The sequence below is a fragment of the Miniopterus schreibersii genome (assembly GCF_964146895.1).
Source record: "Miniopterus schreibersii genome assembly, chromosome: 5".
NCBI lineage: Eukaryota > Metazoa > Chordata > Mammalia > Chiroptera > Miniopteridae > Miniopterus > Miniopterus schreibersii.
Genome location: NC_138106.1, coordinates 40,492,288 through 40,513,708, shown reverse-complemented (window position 1 = coordinate 40,513,708; position 21,421 = coordinate 40,492,288). Strand labels below are relative to the sequence as shown.

At 37.7% G+C, this 21,421-nt stretch overlaps 1 protein-coding gene across 9 annotated transcripts in view; it reads right to left on the bottom strand.

Annotated features, from left to right (window-relative positions):
* Window positions 1-21,421, bottom strand: part of LOC308557639 (uncharacterized protein) — a 39,371-nt gene that overhangs the window by 9,847 nt on the left and 8,103 nt on the right. For 3 of the 9 annotated variants that reach the window (XM_081138291.1, XM_081138295.1, XM_081138294.1), the window contains exons 2-4: window positions 19,923-21,297; window positions 15,712-15,873; window positions 13,355-13,843 (exon numbers count right to left, since the gene is read on the bottom strand). In XM_081138291.1, the coding sequence (XP_080994417.1) occupies window positions 13,730-13,843; window positions 15,712-15,873; window positions 19,923-19,949 (303 nt within the window). In that variant the 5' untranslated portion in view covers window positions 19,950-21,297 and the 3' untranslated portion in view covers window positions 13,355-13,729. Of the gene's footprint in view, window positions 1-426; window positions 517-12,133; window positions 12,171-13,354; window positions 13,844-15,711; window positions 15,874-19,922; window positions 21,298-21,421 lie in introns of those variants that run through there. The other 6 variants (XR_013998864.1, XR_013998865.1, XM_081138292.1 and 3 more) reach the window with 6 other exon arrangements.

Below are 21,421 nucleotides of genomic sequence, written 5' to 3'. Positions count from 1 at the left end.
GAGCAATAGAAACATCAATGATGAGCGAGCAATTGATCGGCTGCCTCCTGCACGCCCCCGACTGGGGATCAAGCCCACAACCCGGGCATGTGCCCTGACTGGGAACTGAAAGGTGATCTCATGGATCCTAGGTCGATGCTCACCCGCTGAGCCACACCTGGCTGGGCCTTTTGGGTTTTTATGGAGGCATCATTACATAGTCACGATTAATGAATTACTTGGCCATTGGTGATTGTTTTGACGTCTATTCCCTCTCTTTTCCCCAGAAATCCGTGCATGTAACTGGAAGAACAGCCTTCTATTCATCCTTTTTTCCCCTGGCAACAAGCCCTCATCGTTAGGTGCTTTCCAAAAGTCTCCTTCGTTAATATAAACCTAGTGTTTGTGGAAAGGGCCTTCCCATGAATAACAAGACACCTTGTTCACCTTTATGGCTCTGAAGTGCTTTTGGAACAGAGGACAAGGGACCAAGTATTATAACAAACGATGCTTCCGTCTCTCAGCAAATTCCAGGAACTGTGGATAAAGACGAAATATGTATGAGAAATATATTTTTGGTCATCTGAATGACCAAATATGTATGTTTCTTATAAATCACAGTATTGGCAAGTTTCTTTGCCATCAAGCCCCACACCTCCTTCTGAAGCCACAGTTTACAGCTATATCAAATTTTCAAAAATTCCTTGGACATGCCTTTCTCTGACATTTGTTAGCATCTTTATGCTTCTTCTGTCTTCTTTCTGAAATACTCTTATTATTTTCTGTGCTTTGGGAGTTCTTACTCATCCTCTAAGGCCTGTTTCAAACCTCATACACACTGTGAGAAATGTTTCCCAAGCAGAGTTAGCTCACCTTCCCTTCCTCAGTGCCCTCATACTACTTTAAACCAGCACAGATCACATCAGGTTGTAAGCAGTAACTGCCTGCTCCACCCATTGAATTGAGGAAGATGATTTGGTCATGGTAGCCTCTTTGCCCTTAGTACTAATGATGATATTTAAAAAGATTTTCACTGAGTGATAGTTGACTGAATATATAGTTTGTCACTATCTAGAACAAGAAATCTATCAACAAAAGAATGAAGAGTAAGGAATTGCAATAACATTAATAGAATTTGCTCATTTAATTCAATAGCGTTTACTAAGAACTTACATAGCGTTAAAGCTCAGGAGTATATGAAGGAAACTTAGGATCAATAACACTGAGTAGGTAGAGAGAGTCAAATTTAGAAGTCCTTAATACAAGGTGTGTGAAGTCTGAATTTATATGTTAGGGTGATTTATTCATGAGCAAAATTAATGATGATATTCATGAACAAAATTTTTATAGAGATAACACAAATTATAATACAAATAAGATTGCAGCAAGCACTTAAAACACTTGACCAAATTCTATCACTTTATGTACTCAATTATATATAGAAAACCGATGCCCTTATTACAAATCAGATTCACTATACTATAAGGAAAATTTCAAACATTCAACAACAATTTATTAGTTAATTGGAGTAAATGTTATGCATGAAAACAACAAAATATTAGAAAGTTAGCCTAGAATGAGACCATCTGCAACTTTATAAATTGTATTATTCCTTAAAAATAATAATAATAATAAATTAGGTTTCAGTAATGTCTTGGATCATAAATATTTTTCAAAGGAAGGACCATAAGGTCTCTTATTTAGGTAAATTTACTTACTAAATTGAACTATAAATTTCAATAACTACTGAAGTCCTTTTAAGAATGACAAGTGGAAGAAAGAAACATGATCTGCAACAGAATTGGATTCAATCAAAAAACTATGTCCATTGAATTTCAGGCCAATACAATAGGTCAGACCATCATCTCTTTTCTAATACAATCTTGGCATGCTGAAGTCTTGAGAAATGAATTCATGTTTGAAATTTCTGCAAAAAAACTCACTGTGGAGACTAATTATGACATCCTGGGAATAAGCATCTAGCTTTCATCTCAAAACCCCACGCAATTTGCAATGATCTTACAATGGTCTTTGCTGCTGTTCCTGGAGGTGTTCTCTCCAGCCCACCTATTGTGCATTGGGGGGGAGGGGAGAATTTATAGAATTTCTCTGTATTACTGATCCATTTATTTGTACTCAGGAGGGACTCAGAGGATTTTTATTCAGCTTTACATATTCAGTCCTATGTGGCATTTCTATTTTGAAAGATGCTGAATTGGGGAAATGAGTAGATTAATGGTTAAATATTTTTCTTACATTGTAAGAGAAAGCATGCTTCATAAAACATGATTTATTTTGGATTTATCTTTATAGCATTTCTCAATGGTCCTTATTATGATATGAAATTCACAGAGCCACACTCTGGACTTACAAAACAGGAATTTCAGACAAGAAAAAAATTTTTTCCCCTCATATTACAAAGGAAATTATATTCAATCTCATTTATTGAAGAAATATAAAAATGAGAAAACCTAAGAAAGCAAGTTCAAAATCTCAAACTCCTACTACTTTATAATACTTCTTATTCCTTAATAGGTTTAAGTTTCATGTTTGCAACTCCAACCAATAACAACTATGTATTGAACATTTACTACTTAGAGGCTTCTGTAACCCAGAGAAGGGGCAAATATAAAAGTAAAATAAATAATCTCTCCGCTGAAAGAATTTAAAAATTGCAGTAGAGAGATAAACTGATGCTAATATGAATTAAAGTGTAATAAGGGCCATGAGACTACTATAAAATGCTGTGGGATCATGAAGACAGAGACATAAGCAAGAGAGAGGCTCAAACTGGATTTGCTGAGATGCTTGAACTGGATTTTAAAGAAAGGGAAAGATTTACGAATGGCAAGAAAGAGGGAGACCTGCAACCTGAGCTGATGAAAAACTGTAAGTAAAACATCATAGTGAAAAAATAAAAATTGTCCACACACGGAGAGTGCAGGGTGCAGTGTAACAGAAAATAAGGTCAGATCATATTTGTAAAGAACTTTGAGTGTTGTGCTATGAAATTGGACTTTATTTGGGAAAATATGGGCCCTTAAAGATCATGTTTAAAGTTTATAAAAATCCCACAAGAACAGAGTAAACTGTGGAAGAATAACTGGAATGAAGAAAGGAAAAAAGTCAGGGCTTGTTGTTTCAGTCCAGGCAAAGAAAAAGACCACTGGTGTAGTACTGGAAATTCTAGCCAAAGAAATTAGGAAAGAAAAAGAAATAAAAGGCAACCAAATTGCAAAGGAAGAAGGAAAATCATCTCTGTTTGCAGACGATAGATCTAATACATAGGAAACCCTAAAGATATATACAGGCATGCGCGCACACACACACACACACACACACACTCTTAGTACTAATGAATGAGCAGAGCAAAGTGGCAGGGCACAAAGTCAACACACACACACAAAAAAATGCATCTGAAATTGTCATCATCAGTGAACAATCTGAAAGGAAATTACGAAAACAATTCCATTTTCATTAGCATCAAAAAGAATAAAACGCTAAGAATTAACTTAAGGAGTTGGAAGACTTGTATAATTAAAACTACAAAACATTGCTAAAAGAAATTAAAGAACACTAGATAAATGCAAACACATTCCATATTCATGGATTGGAACAGTTAATATTGTTAAAATACCAAAACTACCCAAAGCAGTATACAGATTCAATGCAATTCCTATCAAAAGAGAAGTGATTTTTTTTGCAAAAATAGAAAAACCCATCCTAAAGTTCACATAGAATCTCAAGGGACCCCAAATAGCCAAAATAATCTTTTTTAAAAAGAACAAAACTGGAAAACTCATTCTTCTGATTTCAAAACTTACTACAAGAGTACCATGATCAAAAAGTGTGGAATGGGCTTAAAGACAGATATATGGACAAATGAAATAAAATAGAGCCCAGAAATAAACTCTCATTTAACTTACACTCAAATGATCTTTGACAAAGCTATTAGAATATATTCCATGGGAGAAAAGTCACTTCATGTAAACATCCTCTGCAAAAATAAACACAACTTTTTTTAAGTTAAGAAAATTAGGATTTTGACTAAATTGAATCCCTTTAAAGCAGATATGTTGAGAAGGACTTTGCATATATTAGGTAATAATTAGTAGGAATTTTCGTAATAGGAAGCATTACTTTTTATTTTATGAGAATATAAAAGATAAGACTATAATTTAGCCACAGAGAATCATATACAAACTACACTAATATACTTGTATTTTAATTTACATGGGATAAATTCTCAATTTGCATGCAATATTGTATAACATGCTTAATAATTGAATGATAAATTATTTTCAAGCTAAATGATGAATGTTATTTGCAATCATTAAAATTCAAAATTATTTCAATGATTTATGATTGTAATGATAATTCTTCCTTTTTTATAGCACTGACTATTTCAGCAAGACTTTATGGTGTAAGAGAAAGGTATACCTTTATTTTCCTCAAAATAGATATCTCAATACCACTTATTAAATATCATATCCCTATTGTTTTTAAATGTCAGCTTTGTTACAAAGTAAGTTACTTTGTATGTTTGAGTATGAATAACATTTAGTTTTAAATGAGACTGGGGAAAGGCTATCTAATCATTTCTGGATAAACATGGCTTTGGTTCACCACAGATAGGTAATTTACTATAGTGTTATTTGTGCTTGGCAGTTCAGAAAATTTCCAACAACAAGCACATTAGTCTGCAACCTACAGATTAGTCCAGACATGATGTATCTATGCTCCCTGTATACAAACATTTTGTTACCAAAAAAATCTAAATTTGAAAGTTATTACAGTTTTAAGATCATATTGTGCTTATTATGGCAGTGTTTTATCAGCAATTAAATCAGAACAATCTGAAAAAAAGAGATATATTCAAGCTTGTTGTTTGTTAGTCTAATAAAATGCAATTATGAAAATAACCTAAAGAAGCAATTATCAATATATTGCTTGGACATGTTTGATATAAGAACCTGTTAAGAAAAAAAGATTTCACATGCCCTGCCCACCAAAATGATGGTTTTTGCTAGTTTTTGCAAAAATCATATTGGTTTTCCTCCTGATTTCTTTTAGGCTCAGTTCAATTTTTAATGACTTTGAGATCTTTACGTGAAAGATCCTAAAATGTAAAAATTCAAGACTGCAGATGTGCCTCAAATAGATTTTTTTAATCCATAAATTAGAACTCTAACTATGGACCTGGACATTGCTTCATATTTTTTACTTGTTTGCATACCTAAGCTACAGTATTAATTAGCTGTATTGCTATTTTCCTTTTATATGTGTGATCTCTTGGCATTGACTATGTGCATGCTGCTGGGATTATTAGTGAATGTGAACACTCCATTACAGTGCCCTATACTGGTTCTCACAGGATTGTGAGAACGTTTTTCTTTTAGGAATATTATAACAAGATAAACATTTATTATTAGAGTTACTAGAGAATGATATATAAAGCCCATACATCATATGTAGATATCTCATCACTATGTTGTACACCAGAAACTTATATAATATTGTATGTCATGTGTAATTAAAGATAAAAATAATAAATTTTTATTATTTTTAAATCATCCCCGAGAAAAGGTGGGGCTTTCTACAAAATTATTACTCAAGGAGTTTTTATTAGAAAATTTTCAAAAAACAATATATAAACAGGAGCACATAGCCCTCATTGACCTAAATCAAAAGTTTAAAGAGAAAGGATTAGGACTTGGGGATTTCCCACAAGTCAGTAATTATTTAACTATTTGCCTAAAGTGGAGTAAGGAAAGATCACAGAAATCAATATGTTGGTAGAAATGAAAATATAAAAACAGCAAAGTTAAAGGCTCAGCAAGTCAAAAGCAAATGAGTCTAAGTCTAGCCACGGCAATCCCTGTTTATCACAGACATTTAATTACCTCTGATAGTGTGTAATGATGGTGTGAGAAAGAGAGGCCAGATTACAGGAGGATTTGTTGTGTATAAGAGTAAGTCTAGCACAGAGGAGTTCTCAAAATAACTTTGTAATGTTTTGTGTATGCTTGAGTTTCTATTTTTGCTTCTCTTCAGGTAAGTATAATAGTGCCCCCTACCTCAAAGAAAGATCTTTAGAATAATGTTTATTCGCTAAACTACCACTGTGAACACATTCTGTGAGCCAGTCCACTGTTAGGTACTCGAATGTGTCAAGCAGAATCTATAGAATGAGTGTATATATACCCAGTTACCCCAAGCAAAATAAATTTTATGAGCTCACATGTAAAGTTTGGGATATAAGAAGTGTCAGGGATAGATCTAGTCTCAGGGACATCTAAATCCAGGGTATTAAACCTTTTAAGATTTCCCTTCTCTTCTTTCTGCTTCTCCCTATCTACTGGCTTCATTCTCTACTGACAGAAGCTCCACAAGGCCCGACCCAGTTCCCAGCAGTCTTCAGCTGTATCCACATTCTCACAAAAACAACAGAATTCTTTCCTATTGGCATCATTTTGAGAAAATAGAAAAGGGTCTTATTGGCCCAGTTTAGGTCACATGCCATCCCAGAATGTGTGCAGCCTGGGAATTTGTACCATGACTGGTTCATCTCTCTTGCCATCATGGAGACAAGAAGATTGTGATGGTCAACCCAAAACACATGGAGAAGGAATAGTTTCTCAAAGAAAAGCGGGTGTTATTATCAGAAGAGAAGATGCTCATCACAAAGAGGAAATGAGGCTTTAATAAAACACAGTTCTTGGTCTCAAGCCATTCACAATTTGGCAATAAATGCAATAAAATTAACTATAGTTCTCTGATATGAGTGCTACACCAAAGGTAATTGTAAAGGCCTAATGGACAAAGATATGGCGATACAAGTTTTACACTTCCTCTCATTTACTCTCATTGAGAGGATGGCCACATGTTGCAGTTTACGTGTATCTCGATTATTGACCCATTTTATCTAGTTTTAACTGCCCTTAGTGGTAGGGAAGGATTAAGCGGCTTTGTCTTGCTGTTCCATTACTATGTTCTGTTGCTAACAATGTACCACAAACTAAGTGGCTTAAAATGGCACCCATTTATCATCTCACACTTTTCATGGGTCAGGAGTCACTGAGTTGGTGGTAATTTGTTACAGCAGCCAGCGGTAGAAAAGAAATGCAGAAACCATAGATTGAAGATAAGACTAATAATGTAAGAAGAGGGAAACCACAAAAAGAGCTGGGCTGTCACTGTTAATACTAGAACCAGCTCTTTGTCAGCAACTTTATAAATAAAAATAAGGATTTCAAGCAGCCTAGTAAAGTCTGTATATATCAAGAGGACTATTTGACATTTCAATTGTTAAAATAGACTTTACCCTAAGTGTGAAGTAGAGCCACCATGAGTAGCAAAACCTTTTAAACTAGTGTTTATGTAATCTCGATCACAACTTTTTTAAGGTTTATTTTTAAGTGTCTGCAATGTTAGTGGTTTCTAAGTAGTTTAACAACTTAGTGGTCCCTAGATATAATAAATATATAACTAGATATACATTATTTCTGGGGTATCTGTTTTGGTTTTTTACTATTAGTGGTTTGAAGACCATATTCATAAAAAATGGAGAGCTCTTGGAGATTCAGGGTCATGAGATTGTCACACTAAAATTTATATCTTAGAAAATAACTTTGTCAGTAGTATGGAAAGTAAGGGTCGAAGAACACAGACCAGTTAAGAGGTTCTTGGAGTAGATTACTCATACTAGGTCACTCAGACTGAATTATAGATGAAGGTGACATAGTCTTATAGTTAATATAGTTAACAGTATCATCATAAGCAACATACAGTAATGCCAAATATGTGGCAGTGTCTGTGACTTTGTATTAATCCTCATAATTCTTTGGGGTAGATTTTATGTTGATCCCATTTTACAAAATCATTTATTAAACAAATATTGAGCATTTATTATGGGCTTAGTACTTTATTAGGGATTGAGGAAGAAAGTAAAATTAAGTTGAGGTCAAGGTCCTTGTCAAGGTCACACAACTTTTTATACTGGTTGTTACCACTTTCAGGTCTAACACCTATTTCTAAGGGACAGAATGAAAGGCAGGAGAAAGAGGAGAGCAAAACATGAAATAACTTAGCATTATCATAATTGCTTAAAACTAGTGATCTACCCATTGTCTGGAGGCACCTGATATGAGAAAAGCAATAGAACCCTGATAAACAGCAGCATTTCAAGGTCCTTTTGATGCCCTGAAATTGTAGCTTTGGCCTATACTAATGACTTACTAAGAAAAAGAAAGCCATCACATTCAAATACAATAGTTTTCTGTGCAAATGTTCTCGACAGTAGCTAATTTGATTTCTGATTACATGATTAGAAGTTAAGCTGTTAGCTCTATCTGAAATAAGTAATTCAAACAGTACTTTGCTACAGAAAGTAGAGTTTACTCTTGGATCAAACATTCTAAAATAGCTTCATAAATATTCCTAAAGTTGGAAATGTCCTTGAATATTCATCTTGTTCGGCCTTCTACTTTCATTCTTCTCCAGTGGACCTGAAGGTCAGTACATAAAGACGGTTCCCATCCTGTCTCCTATTTCTGAAATATTCCAGTGTAATTAAATACAACACAATTATTGAGAATTTATGTACTAGGCACAATATCTAGAAAAAAAAAGCAAAAAACTAAGTTCTCTTGTTAGTCCTTCCTTATTTAAAAAATTATTATTATGTTTGACATTGGAAAGAAGCAATCCTAAAATCTTTTCCTCTTTAATTTTATTAAGAAATTTTTCTTTCTTGAAAAAACATAGTCACTCCTTCAGTTGCCCTCTTGTTTTAGTTTCAGACAAATAATGTTGAGTAAAGCATGATCCAAATTGTAATCACTATCAAATTAAGACCATTAATTACCTGTGTGCCCTCAACCTAAGCAAGTTGTAGAATGTATGTAATTACTGGGATAATTCAAGCCAGGAAAAACATTTTGCTGCACTTTCTAGACTTCTCCCTGACATTTTGATTTATATTTGGGATGGCCCAGTTCAACCTGAATACTCTTGAATTTTTCCATAATCAAAAGAGAACTTGGTCCCCAGTGTCTCGCTAATACCAAGGCTGGATTACTTCACCCTGGGATCAGATATTACCTTTCAGTCCTGCCAGCATGGCTCAGTGGTTGAGCATCAACCTATGGACTAGGTCAAAGTTCAATTCCCAGTTGGGGCACATGCCCAGGTTTCGGGCACAGCCCCAGTAGGGCTCGTGTAGGAGGCAGCTGATCAATGACTCATCATTGATGTTTCTAACTCTCTCTCCCTCTCCCTCTTTCTGAAATTAATAAAACATTTAAATATGTATATATATATATATCACCTTTCACTTTAGATGGCTACTAAGTAAAATAACCTTAGGACTTTGTGGGTGGTTTGTTTTGTGTGTGTTTTTTTGTCTACTTATATTTGCATTAATTGTGTATATAGTGTGTTCATTATTTATTATTTCATTTTCTATTTATTTCACACCTATTTCTCCCAAGCAACAATAGTTCTCAGCCTAATATCAGCTAAAGTGTTGCTTGTTTTTGACCAAAAAAAGAAAAAGAAAAAAGAAAGAAAAAACCTTAAGTAATAATAATAATAACAATAATAAAAGTTTCCATTAATTAATTCAAACATTACAAATGCCAGTCATTGTACAATTTTGCTTTAAATGCACTGGTTCATTTAAACCTTGTTACAATCCTGTGGAATAGGCTCTATTTTCACATGAGGAAACTGAGACTCAGGGAGGCTGTTGTGTTAGTCTGAGTCCTCAAGAAGTAGCTGCCAGCATGGGAATAATGTGTAAAGTTTTTATTAGAGGTAATATTCGTGTGGAAGAAAATGAGGAGGGAGCTGGAGGAGGAAGGGAGAAAAACCAGACCACAATACACTCTAACCCTCAATAAAGGAGAGAGGAAGAAGAGGTTGGGTGAAAGCATCCTAGACTGTAGTCTAAGGAAGTTTTGGCAAAATTGTTAGGAGCCTGTGAGCCAAAGTTGTTGACAAAAGACAAAGGGTCAGCCTAGTATTTCTGTCATGTTTAGTCATTGGCCAGAGCAATCAGTGGAAGGCATGGCCTCAGCCCCAACACAGTAAAGGATCTTAAGGCCTGCGATGAGAGCCAACAGTTATGCTCCCTGTAGTTCTGGGAGGTGTGTTCTCAAGGCTGCCACAGCTAGTTAAGTGGTGAGGTTGAAATTCAACCCTGTCTATCCCTGACTCCAGACACCATCCCTTTACCATAAAGGTTATTATATTTTTCATGACCTTTGTTTGCATGTTCTCGAGAGTTTGGTAATAGTTTTTTCAACACTTAAAAATCAGAATTAGCAACTTTTAGTTGCTTTGAAAAGTAGGCTTTGCCATTTCTCCTTTTTAATGTTAAGTAAATTATTTTCAGTTTCTTTAAGATGATAAATAATTTAATAATGCAATCCAAATCTATAATGAAGCTTATATGTCACCATAAAAGATGATTCTCAAACCCCAAGCACTGCTCTCACGTAGAAAAGATTTATCATTTTACCTCAGATCTTGGATCAATTTAGCAGGCTTTATATGGGGAATAAAATAAATCATGTCTCAAAAATATGTTCCTTTCTAAAGCAAATCTGCAGATATTTCCACTGAACTCTTAGAACGTGCATGAAATATTGGGATGCAGTTAGATGTGGGAGATGACTGATTGCTTTTTTCCATGCCCTTCCCTGACTCACCCATCAATATCTCACTATCCTACAGCTAGTTCAACTAGGTCACCTTCTTAGAAGATTGGTGAATCTGTTAGCTCTAGCTGTGCACCAAACCACCCTCAAAATGCAATGGTTTTCATGACAAACCTTCATTTTTCTAACTGATGCTCGTGAGTTGACAGGGCTGATTTAGGCTAATCTAGGCTGGACTCATTTATACACCAACAGCTTAGTCATATTTCTTAACTTTGCACCTCTCAAATCGGGTTAACCTGTTGAAGTAATTGTAGTAGGTTAAATAGTGTGCCCCCCATATTCATGTCTATACAGAACCGCAGATTGTGATCATTTAGAAATAGGGTCTTTGCAGATGTAATCCAGTTAAGATGAGGTCACACTAGGTTAGGATGGACCAATCCCAATGACTCGTATCTTTATAAGAAGAGGGAAATTTGGACATAAAGACACAACAGAGGAAAGAAGGTTTGAGACACAGGGGAGATGCCGTATGAAAATGAAGACAGAAATGGAGGGATGAACCTACAGTGAAAGAATGCCGAAGACCCGCAGCAGCCCCCTGACAGACGCCTTGATTTTAGACTTCTAGCCTCCAGAACCACGAACGAGAAATTTCCATTATTCCAAGCCACTCAGCTTGTGGCAGTTGGTTGTGGCAGTCCTAGGAACAACGACAGTTGCTGGGAGGATTAAGTAGGACAATCTATGTAAAGAATTTATAGCTGTGCCTATAGTAAGCATGCTATAAAAGTTATTTTATTTTCATTATCATTATCAATCCAGATTGAAGCTCTTAAAATGTAAATATGATCAGGGCACATTCCTACATAACACTTTTCAGAGGCTTCTTATTGCCCACATGATAGAGTCCAAAACATTTAGATACCCCAAAATGCCCTGAGCACAGTGTGAGCAGACCCCCACCTCCTGTACTTCCCCCTTCATTCTCTCTTCCTTCCCCAGCTACACACACCTTCTTCCAAATCCTTGCTCTCACCCATCTGCAGACATTCTGACACGCTAATCCCTCTGTCTGAAGCATTCTTCCCTTTTCTTTTTATGTATTGATTTTAGAGACAGAGGAAGAGAGAAAGAGGGAGACGTGGGTGTGTTGCTCCACTTATGTACACATTCTTCGGTTGATCCTTGTATGTGCCCCGACTGAGGATGGAGCCCGCAACCCTGGCGCATCAGGACGACGCTCTAACCAACTGAGCTACCTGGTCAGGGCCCATCCTTCCCTTTTCTTCCCCAGGACACTGTTGTCCTATCGGTTTCTGTGTAAAACCCTTCAAGGGAGGCTTTCCTGATTAGGGGAGATCCCGCTGCCTTACATCCCTTCATACCTTCTACTTCTGTCCTCTGGCAAGTTCATCACACCTGTGAATGTTCATTTGTATTCCTAGGTACACGGAAGCTCCGAAAGGACTGTCTGCCATTGTCCTGTTCTTTGTGCTTAGCGGCTACCTGGCATAGAGTCAGCCACTAGCTCAGTAAATATATATTACATAAATAAATGAAAGGATTATTTCAATACAATGTAATAGATCCAATAATCAACATACAGTTATGACCTCACAGGAGAACAGATGGACAGGCTCACAGTTCACCCAGGACAAGCTAAGAGTCATAGAATTTTGTGGATAGAAAAGTCACTAAAGGACATTTATTTCAGCCCCTTCCTGTGTGACAATTAGTCAGAATGAGTAACCAGAAACCCAGTGGCTGAAGCATTGGCTCAAAGCTGAACAGGCAAACTGGAACCAGAATTCCTTTTCTTCTTCAAGGAGTCCTTCCATAGCATGAGGCTGCTTACACTAAAAAGAGGTGGAGCCAGGACCTTTATTTATTTATTTATTTATTTATTTATTTATTTATTTATTTATTTTTATTTATTTATTAAATATATCTTTATTGATCTCATAGAGAGGAAAGGAGAGGGAGAGAGAGAGAGAGAAACACCAATGATGAGAGAGTCATTGATCGAGCCCACAACCCGGGCATGTGCCCTGACCGGGAATCGAACCCCGATCGCCTGGATCCTAGGTGGATGCTCAACCGCTGAGCCACACCAGGCCGGGTGAGAGCCAGGACCTTTAAAAAATAAATGACTAAGCCCTGGCTGAGTGGCTTAGTTGGTTGGAGTGTCATCCCATACACCAAAGGGTTGCAGGTTCAATTTCCCATCAGGGCACATACCTAGGTTTCAGGTTGGATCCCCAGTTGGGGTGCATATAGGAGACAACAGATCTATGTTTCACTCTCTCTCCCTTCATCTCTCTCTAAAATCAATAAAAACATAGCCTCCGATAAGGATTTTAAAAAATAAAATAAATATGAATGAATGAGATAGGTACAACTGAAGGACTGAACCTGGGAAAACACCAGATTTGTTTTCAGAAGACAAAATAATACCAATGAGATGAGAGTATGTTTAAATGACTCCAGGACTGCCAAATATGGTGATTCAAAACTGATAGGAAGTAACTCAAATTCCTTAAGTGCAGTGAGAGAATGTGTAACCAAGGAAAGAGAAATTAAATTCCTGAAGTGCAGTGAGAGTGTGATCTGGGAGGAGAAGAGAATTTCCCTAAATTGAGATAGACCAAAGAAGGAAAAAAGAAAATTATGAAAGACCTGTTATCTGGCACTTTCCATCCAAGCCAAAATCCTGCCTCCTACGTGCCCCTACGAGCTCTAGCCAGCTGTCTGTCTCCCTGGTTCCCAGCAGAGTTGGTAAGATAACAAGAACCATGAACCAACAATGCAGCTTAGCACAGCTAACAGCAGCGGTACTGTGTGTGTCAGAGGGGGGACAGGTGTCTTTGGTCCGATTCCTTTACCCCCTCACTCCGCCAATTCCAGTGTTAACACTGACGTTAGGTTAACTCTTCGGCCGTCCCAGAAGCCTGCCTATTCTTCCCGTGCATTTCTTCGGAGTGAAAGCCCCGTCTTCCTATCCCCTCTACTTACACTTCTGGGTATGGGCATCTACCTCTCTTGATTGTGCTTCTGTTTATTGTGCTTCACAGATGTTGTGCTGTTTACAAACTGAAGGTAAGACCCTCCACCAGCAAAAAGGCTCTGACTTGCTTTATTGTGATCCTTGCTTTATTACTGTGGTCTGGAACAGAACCCGCAATATCTTCGATGTATGCCTGTAAATAGAATTATATCCACTCTATCAACCAATCTGGAAAACTCAGTTCCCTGACCCCCTCCCCGCCCCCCCCCCCCCGTCAATATTCAGTCAGTCCCTAAATCCCAACTATTCTGCGCATGGACATGAAGATCTTTCATAACTTGACCTCTGCTAACTTTTACAACACTCTCTCCAGGCACATATACCCCATATTTTAGCCATGCTGTTCTCAGAAATCTGTAGGTAATTTTTACATTTTTATATTTTTGCTTATTACTCATTTCTGAAAAGGCAAATGATAACTTAGTAATTCAATTCTGAATGTTTTGCCAGAAGAAAAACTTGGGTGAAAATTATATATTCATAAACAATTTTAATATATTATATAATTTTAATATCTATAAATATTAATATGTAATAAAGTATGCAGCATATACAATTATAAAGTTTATATAAAAAACATACACATTATTCATTACTCCACTATACTTATATGAAAATTTAGAGTTAGCAATTTATATGCACAGCGAACCCAACAAATGCTAATTACTCTTTAAATAATATTTAATAATAACAATATTTTTGTAACTCTTTTAATAGCAGTAGCAAATATGATTAAACATAATTAAATATAGTCCCTGGGAGATGAATGCCTAAAAATCCATGTATGACTTTTGGGGGAATTTTAAGTTGTTACTCAGAGATGTTTGTGTAATGTAGCAATTTCATTGAAGACGTGTTTGGTTATAAAAGTTAGGCAATCTGTACTTTATAACCTTAGAGTTATGACTATTCCTTATCATGTACTTTCACTGTCTTGCTTCTAACTGTAGTATAACATTTACTTAGTTTTGTCCTTTAAAACAACTATCCATATAATCATGATGTTCTATTAAGGCTACAGCAAGTAGAGGGTAAGTATAAATTTATTTAATCTATGGAAACACAATTGTTTAATGGAGTCATAAGATAGTATCTGTGGTTCTCTCAGGAACTTAGGACTTGTTAACCCTTAAACCAATTTTATTGCCTACCTAGCTCTCAAATTTACCCCCAATAGGCTATCTCCATGGATATTGAAGTTGCAACTGTTTCAATTATTTTCTGAATTATTACAATAACATATTAAATAATCTCTTTGAGGCTGACTTGTCTTTCTTATAATCTCTCCTTTTCACTGATGTCGGATTGATCTTTCTGATGTAAATCTGATCAGATCACCCCCTGCTTGTCCCTACTTTATTAGCCAGGATTGTGAGAGAAAATCAGTGTCACACAAAAATGGGGAATTGAGAATTAAATAAAGGGCCTGTTTTCAAAGACGTGAGCAAGAATCAAGGAATAGTAACCCAGCACTCTCAGCAGGAGAAAGCCACTACCATAAGGTGTCCTAAAGGGAAAGGGGAGAGATCATTTAGAGAGCTGTAGCTACAGAACATGACCACCAGAGGAGACTGTGGTGCTCGGTAGAGGAATGCAGCCCTGGGCACAGCCAGTTGGCTTAGATCTGATAACCTAGAAGCAGAGCATAAGTCTTGTGTCAGGTGAGCAATGAAGGAGTACTCAACTGAAATCTCTACCAGAGGAAGGAGAGTGAAAAAAGGCAAAGAATGGAGTTAGGCAAAAATGTGATTTCAGGAGAGATTTAGTCTCAATCTAATCCCATGGAATGTTCTTGAACATAAATAGCAGCCAGAGATTTTTCTGCTTGGAAAAAGGAGTGCTGCAGTGTAATGTCTGTACATTAGTCAGTCATTGGCCATCAGCTGACTGCTGGGGAGAAGACAGATTAACTTCTCAGAAATCTCTGGTTGTCACAGCTTCAATCAACCTAAAGCAATCTTCCAGAGAAATATGTCAGGTTGAGGAGGTATCAACCACTACCTGCAGCCAGCAGAGGTTGGGTGCACCAGCTGGAGAGGTCCCCATAGCTTCTGCCACAGTCCACCACTTGGATTTCTCAGATCCACTTGCTCTTATAATAAGCTCTTCCCATCTGTTCTCAGCTTCTTCAGAATTTGGGTTGATCTCAATTTCTGAAGAAACCTGTAAGAGGAGTATTAGCAGCATAAATTACAGCTTCCTTTGCTGCAATGGGTTTCAAGTTTGTGATACTCATAATCTCCTTCTACATTCCCTTTATTCTTACCTAGAACTGCTGATGATCTAGGTAGCTTGTTTGGTGAGATGACTCAGTCTCTCACCCCTGAGAAACATGCTACCCTGGTTACGATGCTCTCCCAGGCAATGATTACTGTACTTGTTCATTTATAAAGTAAGGCATGAAAGTACTGAGATACCTGTAGTTCACTTAAGTACCAAATATATTCCTCTCTGCCCCTATTTAGCAACCCTACTTTCTTATCAGGTTAAAATATCCCAGGGTATATAGTTGTGCCAGTATGGTAACTCCTTTATATGCTTGTTGAAGAATTGTAAATGATCAGGTATCAGCCATGGCTTAAGTTTAGTGAGACTCCTGCTGTGTCTCTGAGTGGAGGCATCCCTCCTCTGGCAAATAGGAGCTCTGATGTGTCGGGTCTAAAGTTGAGGAGAAAGGAAACACAAATTCTCCCAGCGGGGCCCTAGAGTGGTGATGTAGGGCCACTACTTCCTCCATATATTGGTTTCTGAACTCATGTATTCTACCTATTTGGGACATGGCACCATTAAATGGCCATTGTTTTAGAATAAATTAACTGCTTTCTGAAGGACAGCAGTTTCCCAATAGGGGATGTCATGTCCAAGTTGGCACTATAGCTGTGCCTTAAAATGGGCTTTTCCAGCCTCCAAATGATTCAGTACATAGTAGGACCAGTGGATTCTTTTGCTCTGCTCCCATCACCATGTCTCTTTTGTCATTAAAGGGATTATCTTGATTTGGGGTGATATTTTGAAGAGTGCCACCTTATGTGATCACTCTGTGAGTCCTTGTATGTGATGCTGAATGATACTGCTGGTTAGAAAGGTAAACATATACTTGGAACATGTGTCATTACTGCTCAAGATGAATTCTTGCCCTTGTCAGGATGAGAGGGTTCCAGTGTTATCAGTTTGCCTCCAAGCATCTGATTGGTTTCCTCAAAGGAGTTATCATATCAGGAGTTCAGCATTAAAATGTGTTTCTGTATAGGTCAGACATTCAGCTGTGGCATTAGCTAGATGAGTTTTGGTGAGGAGCCCATGCTATTGGGTCCATAGATAGTCTCCACCTCTGTCACCATGACTACTCCGTTCATGAGTCCATTGGGCAAGCACAGAGGTTGGCTGATAATCTGCTGGATTGTCATCCACACCTGGCTGTTTTATCCCTTTGACAGTGGTGCTCTCTGATGGGTGCCAGCGTTAGAGGGTAAATTCCTCTTACTTTGTTCGCATTCCCATGTCTATCCACATTCTTATTCCCGGGACCTCCTTGTCCCAAGTCTGCCAGTTTGGCTCCTTGCAGGGCTCTAACCAATGAGCCAAGTCATTCACCACTATATATACCTTCCTGTATATCCTTATTTCGAGCTACTTGTCTCTCAACAAAATTAGATAATACTGACCAAAGCCCTGTCCATTGTTTAGATTTTCTCATTACTACTGCCTTTCAAGGCTGCTGTTGAGTGGGACTGTATTATGATAACAGCCTGTTTTTAGCCCACACTAAAATACCAAGCTGAACCATCCATGAACCAAGACAGTTGTTTTTGTCCTCTGGTAAGCTGGTCATAAGGAGTCTCCCATGAGGCTACAGTGTAAGCTGTGTGAGCTGTTGAGACTGTGTTGTGTGACATGGAAGTCTGGGATACTTGTTCCTTCAGCTTACTTATGACCTTTGGACCTGCTTAAGGTTGACTGAAATGTAACCCTTCCATTTTATAGATAATTGCTGCTGGCACTGCTGACATTTATGACTTGGTGGGTCTGACAGTAACCAGCTCATAATAAGCAGCTCTGGCCTCATGGTTGCTTGATGTCACTTGGTCAGGTGTTTACCCTTTCTGTGACCCTGACTACCAAGGGGAAATTAGACTACTATTCCACAATGAAGGTAAGGAAGCATATGTCTGGAATACAGGAGATCTTTTTGGACACCACTTAATATCACCATGCCCTGTGATTAAGGTCAATGAAAAAGTACAGCGCAATCCATTCAGGACTACTAATGATCCAGACCCTTTAGGAATGAAGGTATGAGTTATCCTGCCAGGCGAAGAACCATGACCAGATGAGGTGCTTGCTGAAGGCATAGGGAATAGAGAGTGGGTAGTAGAAGGTAGTTATAGATACCAGTTATGACCATGTAACCAGTTACAGACACAGGGACTGTAATTGTCAGGAGTATTGCCTCCTAATTTTATTGGGAATATGTTTGTGTGTATATACACATATGTTAAGCACATATCCTTGTTTCCTTTCCTCTCTTATTCTTTATCATGTAACATAAGATGTAGTGACTTTATATCAGTAATTAAGTATTGTTAATTTTACATCATAGTACTTAAGCTATGGGATATATCAGGAGAAACATAACCATCATTCAAAGACATTAGCTCTTCTTCTGGAGAAGGGATTAGTATATTTTCAGTTGTACACAGGATAGTTGTATCATGTAATGTGGAATTATGACCTTGTTATTGTCTTATATGGAGATTAAATATGGCTTAAGAAGATGCATATATATGCCAAGTTGACAAGGGGTGGACTTTGATGGTTAACTTTATGTGTCAATGTAATTGGGCTAAGAGATGACCAGAGAGCCGGTAAAACATTACTTATGGGTGTGTCTGTGAGGATATCTTAGGTAGAAATTAGTGTTTGAATCAGGGCACTGAGTAAAGAAGAGCTTTCTCACCAATGCAGGTGGGCATCACCTAATCCATTGAGGGCCTAAATAAAACAAAAGGCAAAAGAGTGAATTTGCTCTCTGCCTCAGCTGAGACATTCATCTTCTCTTGCCCTCAGACATTGGTGCTGCAAGTTTCCCAGCCTTGGACATGGACTTAATTCTATCACCGATTTTTTTGGGTCTCCAGCTTACAGACAGCAGATCATAGGACTTCTCAGCTTCCATAATTGTTCGACTCAATTTCTATAATAAATCTCTTCATATATATTTATAATTTATATATATTTTATATTAATATGTATAATTATTATATAATATATTAATATAATACGTTGTGTATTACTTGCACTTATATTTTATATAACATATACACATATATATTTATATTGCATATATATAATTGGTTCTGTTTCTTTGGAGAACCCTGGCCAATATACCTTGCCCAGTAAGCATTCCGGCAGCTGCATTTTGAATGGGGTTCTCTACCGTAGGTGGCATGATCTTTCTCCAGAATCTCAGTTGTCTGCTTTGAAGCTCTTCTGTTGGGACTTGTCAGAGACTCCACAAGTGTCTTTATCTACTACAGATAACTCTTGCACCATTAACCCAAGTTGTAGGACTGCTTGTACTATAGCCTGGACATGCCCTTTCTTGCTCAAGGCCCTCACTGAAAACTGGCAGCTTTCCACATAACTTGCTAAATCATCCAGTGCAGTATTTGCAAGTGTGGTATTTGCTGCACTTTGCTTCTTTTTTTCAGTACTTTCCCTTTATGCTGGAAGGAGTATCTCAGTATGCCATAGGCCACTGGATCCCTAAAAGTGTCACATATGTAATAAGCCACTGAATCTCTGTATGCCTTATCTCTCCCACTCTCTGAAGCACATATCTTATCATGGCATCCCCAGTTGTACCTGGGCTGTGAATTCAGCCTTCTCTGAAGTTCTGCTCTTCTTTTAATTAAGTCCTATGTATGTTCAGCAGCTCAGGATGCCCTCCAGCTGCAGCTGACAAGCATCTCTCTAAAGACTCAAGGAGGACCTCTGGCTTTCGCACTTAGCTTTAAATTGATGATCAACCATTTTCTCCTCTGAATCCTTTTTCAAGCATGCATCAATAGCCACCCAATTCCACATTCCTTAATTTTATTGTTTTCCCTGCATCTCTTAAATGCCGGAGATACTGTAGGAGGTCATGCATCACTATCACCTTAGCAACTGTACTGCTAAAACATCCAAGAAACCATCAGCACTCCACTTACCACAAGAAACAGGGTCTTCATTGTCATCCAGCAGTGTATGATCCAACTTCAGAGTTAAATCTTCGGAGTTTGCTTTACAGGACTATTTATAGTACCAACTATCTCAAATCAGGTTCCCTAGAAGATAAGTCTGGGCAGAGAATCTTATGCAAATGATTTATTCAGGGAGCACTATTAGGATAGACCATTAAAGGGACAGAGGAAGCAGGAAAGAGCTAAGGAGGAACCTAAACAAAGATGTGGTTTCAGAAGAAATTCATCCTCAGCCTGAACACACAAGGAGCTCTGGAGACTCAAATGTTTACAGAGGTTGTGCTGTCTAGATCCAAGAAGGCTGGGCTGTTATACTCTTTCACTGGTCAACCACTAGTTATGGCCACTGATAAAGTAGAGAGTTGTGTAACTTCCTAGGCATCTCCTGGTAAGATGGCCCTCACTAGCCAAGGACTCTTCTCATTGCTGCTAAAATATAATTTGTTAGCAACAACCTGCAGTTCCTGTACAATAAGTGTACTGTTCTGACAAAAAAGATAGGGTAGGACACCAATAGCATCTGCTACATTGCTCTTCTCCAGCCCTCAGATTTCCAAAAGGTGCTTCTCTTTGGTCAGTCAGAGGGCAAGAGAGACCCCAGGTGCAACCATAAAGATTCACCTCCTGGACCACAGAGCAGGGTGGAGGGTATGGCATAATGCATGTAGAGGGGCACGCAGAAAACACCCAGTGCTTCTACATAAAAGCATTCAGGGCCTCCTCATAACCCAAAAAATAAAATCCACAGTCCTCAGCATGGAGGGCTCTTCAGAGCCTCTCTTCCTTGCCTGTCTTGAGGCTTCAAATTTCATGGCTCCCTAACAGATATATCATATACTCGGCCCAAAATTCCTGACTTCCATTTTTTAAGTACTTTTCTTCTTCCCAGGTATTGCCCTCCCTATTCTCAGTACCTCTTTTTGTCACCCTATCAGAACTTCTCCCTAGTGTGCCCAACACACACACAGTTTTATCCTAACAACAACCACTCTACTCTAGTTCTTTATAGGTCTGTTTCCCAAATAGATTTTGAATTACTTGAAAAAAAGGATGGCTTTGGTTTTGCATTGCTTTGGCACAGAGTAGCAATGAGTGAATGAATGGATGGAAAACAATAATCAATGATTGATTCATATCCCTCAAGATTCAGTGTTAAGTAACATCTTTTTAATACCAGCTCTGGCCTTTCCTTCCTATCTCAAATTTTAAGTGCTCCTCCACTCTGTTTCCATAACCTTTTACTTACATTTTTTCATAGAACTTACCATACTGCATTACAATGGTTGGTTCAGGTGCCTGTCACCAGCACTGGAATATGTTTTCATTATTGTAACTCCAGTTCCTGGAAAATAATAGGTGCTTTAACAATATGAAAGATGAATAAATGATTGAATGAATGAATGTGAGTAACAGACAGTGAAAGCCCATACAATCTCCAGGAGAGAGGGCATACTTCTCTTTTTCAA